This window comes from Microtus ochrogaster, unplaced genomic scaffold (assembly GCF_000317375.1).
Source record: "Microtus ochrogaster isolate Prairie Vole_2 unplaced genomic scaffold, MicOch1.0 UNK100, whole genome shotgun sequence".
Classification (NCBI taxonomy): domain Eukaryota; kingdom Metazoa; phylum Chordata; class Mammalia; order Rodentia; family Cricetidae; genus Microtus; species Microtus ochrogaster.
The window spans coordinates 201,399-209,343 of NW_004949198.1; the positions used below are offsets into that span (position 1 = coordinate 201,399).

The 7,945-nt window shown below is 53.7% G+C and overlaps 1 protein-coding gene across 2 annotated transcripts in view; it reads right to left on the bottom strand.

The window, feature by feature from the left end:
* The window catches only part of Pygb (glycogen phosphorylase B), a 51,093-nt gene that overhangs the window by 17,922 nt on the left and 25,226 nt on the right, over positions 1 to 7,945 (bottom strand). For both annotated transcript variants that reach the window (XM_005371224.3, XM_026778050.1), the window contains exons 7-14: positions 7,670 to 7,752; positions 6,659 to 6,802; positions 6,070 to 6,162; positions 4,799 to 4,945; positions 3,793 to 3,956; positions 2,760 to 2,874; positions 1,703 to 1,804; positions 790 to 937 (exon numbers count right to left, since the gene is read on the bottom strand). In XM_005371224.3, coding sequence (XP_005371281.1) covers positions 790 to 937; positions 1,703 to 1,804; positions 2,760 to 2,874; positions 3,793 to 3,956; positions 4,799 to 4,945; positions 6,070 to 6,162; positions 6,659 to 6,802; positions 7,670 to 7,752 — 996 coding nt within the window. The remainder of the gene's footprint in view (positions 1 to 789; positions 938 to 1,702; positions 1,805 to 2,759; positions 2,875 to 3,792; positions 3,957 to 4,798; positions 4,946 to 6,069; positions 6,163 to 6,658; positions 6,803 to 7,669; positions 7,753 to 7,945) is intronic.

The following is a 7,945-nucleotide window of genomic DNA, read 5'->3' on the forward strand; positions in this document are numbered from 1 at the left end:
AAAAAAACAAACCCACAAATGACATCTTCACCAAAACTACCGAACTAGACACCAAGCAAACTTCAGTTACTTAGTAACTTCTATCAAGAATAACAGGTGGTGGAAGATGCCAGGGTCTCAGAAATCTAACAGACTCTGCTTCAAGGCTAAGGAAACATGCCTCAGACCAGGAAGGGAGGCAGAAAACTGCCCTGGCAGAGGAACCTCCTACAGCATCCTCCTGGGCATCCAGCTCTTCCCCAGCTCTAGGAAGCAGCCGTCTGCAGGCTCAAGCACCAAGACACAGCAAAGACAGAGCTGTTTACATGATGAAGAGAACCAGAGAGCAGGGCTGGAAAGATGGCTCAGCAGTCAGCAGAACATGCTGCTCCTACAGAGGGACCTGGGTTCTCGGCACCCACATGGCGGCTCTAATAAGTTCAGTCTTTCCAAACAAGACAAAATTCATTAGAGAAATAATAAACTTAAAACAAAAACTAAAATGAGTGTAAGACCTTGCCTGGGAACTCTTCAAAGCTCTACCTGTACAGACCATTCTTGGCCTCCACAAAAAAAACAAAACAAACAAAACAACCATGGGCCTTGTGTTTCAGTCCTGAGGTTTCCCAACCTCAGGCTCCAACACTGAGCTCTTAGAAAACCCAGCTGTGGCTCAAAAGGAATTTATCATCTTTCTTCCCCCCACCCCCCACGCATATGTATAAAAGGCAGGGGTTGAGGATCGAGTCCCGGGCCACCTGGGCTCTAGAGGGAGGGAGGCTGTGGTAGCAGTGGGGCCCTGGGACTCACGGTTGTACAGGGTGATGATGTGCAGGCAGTTGAGCAGCTGCCGCTTGTACTCATGGATCCTCTTCACGTGCACGTCAAACATGGAAGCCGGATTGATCTTCACCTTGTACTCCTTCTCAAGCAGGGCAGAGAACTTCAGCTTGTTTTCCTGAGAAACGGAAGATGCTAGCTATCCAGGCACGGGAACTGCCTGCAAGCTCTCCCAGGCCCACGGCTCTCCCACTTTCCACCTGACCCAAGATGTCTCTCCAGAAACCAGCATGGGGGCTTAGAGACGGGAGCTGGGATCAGAGACTGCATTAGCAGAGAGTGGGGAGCAGGGAAATATGGATTACAATGAAGACAGATGTGCCGGCCACACAAATAAATGAGAAACTGGGGACAAGTACAAACCTGGGAGCTATGCAGAGAAAAGTGAACAGAATAAAGGAAGCCACAAGTGTGTTCTGCAGGCACAAAAAGCAAGAGGGTTGCTGGGAGTGAGGTGCAGTGGTGACAAGTGGCTGGCAGGAGGGCCTTGGAAACTCGGCGCTACCATGGTTAGGTACCTAAGACACAACTTTCTGCTGCCCCAAATGCTGATACCAACACCCCTGCCAGATGCCACCACAGAGGGACTTTCCTAGTTCCTGTTGAACTGGAGGTGCCTGTGACCCAGCCAGGGTCTATAGAGGCCACAACCTCAGCTCTCCCAGAAGAAACTGGAATGCCCCTGGCAGTGACTTCCAGAGGCGTCTCCACTTGTTGCTGATGGAGGAGCAGCGTGAGGTGAAGGTTCACGCGGCACGGCTACATTTGCCCACTTGCTCCATGACCCTGAAGATAAATGGGTCCTGACCCTGGCTCCTGGGTGCCTACCCAAGTTCCAGGTGCTGAGCACAAAAGAGGCAGACTGCAAGCCATGGACGCCTACCTGCTTGATCTTGGCTATGTCTCTGATGAAGGCCTCGTCATCCACCAGTGACAGCAGCTTCTTCAGTTGGCTCAGATCGGTCAGGAAGCCTTCCCCGATTCTCTGGTTAATAGGACACATGAGTTCTCCTCACCATGCCTCAGCCATCATGAAGCGTGTCCCTCCATCTGCCACCCTTCACCTACTTTCCTTGTATCCGCCTGGCCTCTGGGCCCTCATGCCACCCCCTCTCAGGCCACTAGGACACAACAAACTCACAAGCCTCGCCAGCCACTTCCAAGTCGCTCCTGCGTGAGACACCCTATCACAGGTGATGCCTGGGGCCAGCAGAACAATTTTGCCTCCCAACCTCCACCACCATGAACAAAGAGGCTGTCTTCTCATTACCATAGCAACAATCATTTCCAACACATCCCATTAGGAGTCTTCCTGCTGTCTGCCTCCCACAAGGGGCCTTCCCAGCCTCTCCCCACAAGAGGCCTGGAGCTGTATGGACACTGCACTGGCTTCCAGACCCCTTGGGGACATGGGTACTGTACCAGATCTGTCCCCAGAGAAGCTCCTGCAGACTTGCCTGGCTTTTTCAGAGAACCCCCTGTACCCCACCCCCACAGTCCCAAGTGGACTGTCTTTTCCAGGCTCAGGGCACTGTGCCCCTCAAGGCCTCCTGCATCCTCTGCGGTCCTGACTGCAGCACGGGCTCACACATGAAAGCTGTGATGAGGGACATAAGGCACTTGGGGTACAGCCTCATCTGGTCCGCTCAGGCTGGTGGCTGCCGCTCAGCTACATCCCAGGCCTTCCTGAAGCCCAGGCTAGCTTTTGAGCTGGCACATAGCCAGAGCTGGGCCATCATGGTGTGCTGTGGGGTCTCTGCTGCCCATGTGCCAGGGCCACTGCTGGACATGAAAGGAATAGCCCTAGCAGTTCAACAGCCACTCTGAGAAAAGCCTGGTGAGCTTCTCGGGGGTCAGCCTCAGCATCTGATTGCGCCCACTGCTCCTTTTCTGACTCCGGCCTGGTATCTCCCAGGATACAGAGTGTGGCCAGGACTCACCTCCACGATGATGTCCGCCAGCCCCGGGTTGCACAGTAACAGCCACCGTCGGGGTGTGATCCCATTGGTCTTGTTCTGGAACTTCTCTGGCTCTAGTTCATAAAAGTCCTTAAACCTGCGAACACAGAAAGCAGAGACTTGTCACAAAGGCTGGTATAAACCGGGTGAGACCGGAACTGTCAGCCGCTTGACTTTCTACAGCACAAGGAGGATGTGCTGCTGCCACTGCAAGCTGGGACAGCCACACAGAAGCAGCAAGTGACAGCCACCACAATGGCTGCGGCTTGTGTGACTATCATGTCCTAGGTGTTAGGACCTGGCTGTCTCCGTACAGATCTACAGTGTTAGGACCTGGCTGTCTCCATACAGATCTACAGTGATAGGACCTGGCTGTCTCCATACAGATCTACAGTGATAGGACCTGGCTGTCTCCGTACAGATCTACAGTGAACAGTCAAGGTCACGAGAAGTGGAAGACTGAGCAGGCTGCAGGGCTGAGGGAAGCTGGGTGTCGGGAGGAATACACAAAGGGCTGGGCCGAGCCCCAGGACACAGGAGGGCTTCCACATGGGCTGATGTGGCTAAGGGCCCTTTACCCGGGGCGCTGCTAGACTGGCAACTGTGGTAGGTATTCAGCACACCGGTGAAAGAGTGGGGGGAAGAAATTTCTGTTGCATCACACTCCCCACCTCCTCGCCAGCTGGACCCACACACTCAGCCCCATGTGGGGCATCCACATTACCCGACAGCAGCAGATGCCCTAACCAGCCGCTTCAAGAAGGCAGGAGCACAGGAGGAGCGACTACTGGCAGCAAGGAAAGATTCCTCTGCAATGTCACCAAGTCACCTCCTGTGAACTACTGAGAAGTGATGTGATGGGGGCTTTGGGCACCTTCGTCATGTCCAAAACTGACTCAGTGGCTATATGCCACACCTTGGTCATGGTGTGTGTAGTGGGCAAATCCAAGTTGGGCTGGAGATCAAAGAGGAGCTCTCCCCCCCTCCCAGGCTTGGTGAAGAGCCCCTCACTCACACAGACTGCTTCACAATCTCGGAGTGAATCCTCGCCACCCCGTTCACAGCATGGGACCCAATCACACACAGGTGTGCCATGTTGATTCTCTTGCAGTCCCCCTCCTCGATCACAGACATCCTCCTCAAGCGGTCCACATCCCCAGGAAACAGGGCGGCCACGTGCTGGAGCCAAGAACACACGTCAGAGACAGCAGTTGAGGTGCTCCCCAGAGCCCCAGAGCAGCCACCATGCCTGCAGGAGGGGCCACTGCTGCCAATCAGGTAGCTGCGCTGTCTAGCCCTGAACACTCGTGCCCTTGAAACTAGCCACTTATCCCGGCGTCTTCACCCAAACCCATCTCAGATGCTGTGCCCTGAATTGCACATTTCACCCAGAGGAGGCCCTGGGACCAATAGAGCTCATTCTGAGGCAGTAGGGACACCAGTGGTGTAGGAGAGTGTATTCCAGTTCACGACGGGAGAGCTAGGCCATGGCCCCTGTTGACCTGAGCAGCATTAGGCTATACTTTCATTAGGGGGACAGTTGTGCTTTCCCCAAAAGGCTGAAGAAGTCACAAAAAGGCTGGGATACGGCCCGGTGACAGAAGGAATGATAGCACAGCAAACACAAGGACCTGGATTCATCCCCGGTACTACACACATACAAAGGCAGGACAATTAGCCCAAAGCAGAGATTCTGCTACTCATGTACCACCATCCTCTCTGTGGGTAATACAGAATAGCGGGGTCTGTTTCTGAATTTCCTGGAGCTCTCAGGACACCTCCAGTGCAGCCCAGGAAAGACACTCAGATTTATAGCCTGTTCAGAATGGACCTTTAAAAAAGATCTGCATTCACACTTCTCATATACAGCACAGAGGTCTCACAGGTCAAGTAGGAACTCTGCCAGGGACAGTCCTTAGTCCTCAAAGTAAAATAGCTCCTCCTCTGCCAAGAAGGATGAGGCCAGTGTGGTGGAGCTGTCGTGTGCTGTTGTCCAGTCCCTACCCCCCACCCATGCTCACATCCAGGTGCCTCTGGTTGATGGCGTAGATGATGTCCAGGTGCCGGGGCAGCAGCTTCTCAAACATGGACACTGGCCAGCGCTCCAAGGCCTCAGGCAGCACGGTGTGGTTGGTGTATGCGCAGGTTTTCTTGGTGATCTCCCAGGCCTACCCATCGAGAACAGCAGATGTCACAGGGACACACTGGAGCCACGAGGGAAGGCCCTCATCCCATCCCTGCTCTCTGCACCCCAGGCATGCGATCAGCCCAGGCTAGGCACCACACGGACACACCGACCACTCAGTCTTCACATCCCACACACGCAAATACATACGACAGACCCTATTCCCTGAACCTACTCTCTCACAATTACCTCTGAATTTCTCCTTTGTAATATCTCTGTGGTCGATGAACTAAGACAATGGAGCGGTTTTCTGCTAGTTTCCTTTAAACTGTCTGTGACACCCGCAGTGCAGGGGACACTGCTTACCATGTGGTCTGCCCCCCAGTGTAGAGTCTCAAGGGGAGTGTAGACCGTCAAGTCAGAGAGGGACTCTGGTGTCTGAAAACTGCCTAATGGTTTTCTGGTGATTTAGTTAAAGTTCAGTCAAGAAGATGCTACTGTACCAAAGATGAGGATCAAGGAAACTGAGCCTCTAGACAGTCCTCAGATATGAACACTGCAGACTTTCTGACTTCTTCCTCACTATGTAGCCCAGGCTGGGTTTGAACTTACTACCTTCCTGCTTCAACTTCCTGAGTGCTCAGTGACAGGTAGGTACCACCACCTCCCGGCAACTCTTATATTTCTGAAAGTTTAACACTTCTAGGTTGTTTTGTTGTGTTGTTGAAACAGTGTATCACTATGTATCCCAGGCTGCCTAGGAACTCACTATGTAGACCAGGTTGACCTCAGATTCATCGAGATCCATCTGCCTCTGCCTCCCAGGTGCTGGGATTGAGGCATGAACGGCCATACCTGGCCGAACTTCAAGGGGGGAGACGTGTACAAGACCCCTAGGGTGTCCGTCCTAGTTCCCTCTCTGTCACCCCGGCCCCACTGTGCATCTCTCCCTCAGGGCACCCATCTCCTGGAACCAGACCCTCTCTCCAGGGCCTTGACGCTCTCAAAGGCGAATCCCCAACTCTCCGGAGGCTGGGAAAAAGTCCCTACTTCCTGGAACTAGCTCAGTCCATAAACGCCACGTGTCTCACAGCTTGAGATGGACCAAGGATGCTATCACCCAACCCCGGTCCAAGCAGGACACCGCCTTTCCCTTCTCACACTCACCTTATCCCAGTCTACCTTCTCCACATCCACCAGGATCCGCATGAGCTCGGGAATGGAGAGGGCGGGGTGGGTATCATTCAGCTGGATGGCTACCTAGAGTTCAGGAGGGTGCTGTTCGGTTGTCTCACCTCTGGCACCGGAAGTGGTGAACCAGGGCGGGAAGGGACCAGCCTAAGAATGCACTCTGGGGGAGCCCAAGAACTTAGAGGAGCCAGGAGGGTGCTGCTGGCCTGTCAGGTACCTGCGACCTGTGGTCAACTGTCTCCTCACGTAGCTGCAACCTGTGGACAGACATGTCCCTAGAGCAGCTATGCTCTGAGCAGGTGGAGAAGGGACTTCAGGCCACTGTCCCCTCACTCAGATGGGACAGCTTTGTTTAGGATTGTTACCGTGAGCCTGTCACATGCATCGCGAGCCTTTCCCAGTGACCTCCCTTCCTCTCCTAGGCACCAGGGCTGCACTGCCTTTGGAAGAGACCCTGAGACTCAGGGCACACTGCTATCTTCTTCCTGCCCCTCCCCAACACAAGGAAGAAATCTCAGAAGCCTGAGGAGGACCCATGCCTATGACAATGAATCCTTTTACACACCTTGTCTGGGAACGTCTCGAAACTGGTTCTCACTGGGTCTCGGCAGCCGAACCTGGAGGACTTGAACCTTCGAATGATGTCCTGGAGGGTGGCAGCCACCACAAAGTACTCCTGCTTCAGCCGCAGCTCCTTCCCCTCAAAGAACTGCAAAACAGCGCTGCTGTGGCACCCAACACCAACACAGTAACCCCAAGACTCTGATGGGCTGGAGGGGCTCTGCATTTGCTCCCCCTATCTCCTGTGCTTATCCTTCTAGAAGGCCAGGTCAGGTGCTTTCCTTAAGATGGCAGAATGGAGGATTACATGGTCAAAACCAGTCTGCCTGACAGCAAGGCCTGCATGTACTCCTTCAGCACAGGGTCACCTAGTTATAAGTTATCTATCAGTGAGAGAGTCAAGCCTAGCTATGAGGAGTGCCATAGCTACTCAGAACCAGTTCTCAATTCAGACATCAGGAGACACCCCACACCTGAAGTTCTGGAATGTAACCAGTTTCCAATGCCAGGAGCATTTGGTTTCAGCCTCCCGCACTAGTCCCCTATTATCACATGCACAGAGCCCCTGCACTGGTCCCCTGCTACCACGTGCACAGACATCCTGCATGGTCCCCTGCTACCACGTGCACAGACCTCCTGCACTGACCCCTGCTACCACGTGCACAGATTACTTTGAGAAAAGAAAAATTCCACTTTTAAAGAGTGCACAACCAATCAAGATAGGCCAATTCTGGTGATTTACTTTTGGTGTTGGGGACTGAGCCCAGGGCCTTGGACATGCTAAATAGGGTCTTTCACAGAGCTATGTCTCTTCCAGAGCTCCTCTGACAGTAACAAGCTACCAGACACTAGTCCCAGGTGCGAGCAGAGAATCTAGCTGTGACCACCACCTTGCATGTGACAGGCATGTGGTAAACATGTCCAGGCTGCCAAGATGGGGGGCTACCACCCCATGTACACATAGGTCTCCAGCTTACATGTCTGCACTTTAAAGAGAGTCACTCTAGCCACTTACGTTATCATTGGGATACAGGACTCTGGAGATGTTCTCTGCCAGGTTTCTGTCCAGGACAGCTTCGATGTAGTCCCCAACGTTGACTAAGGAGAGACAGAGCTCAATCAGTGCAGCCTCTGTGCAGGCCTGAGGGTCTCTGCAAGGAAGGCTGCTGCAGCTGCCCGGCAGCTTCCTGCGGGGGGGGGGGGTCCCTGCCATCCTTGTCTCATCAGAACAGAGCAGCCCCCTCCCCTCCACTCTCTCAGAGCCTCATTCCCACTGCACGTTACCAACCGA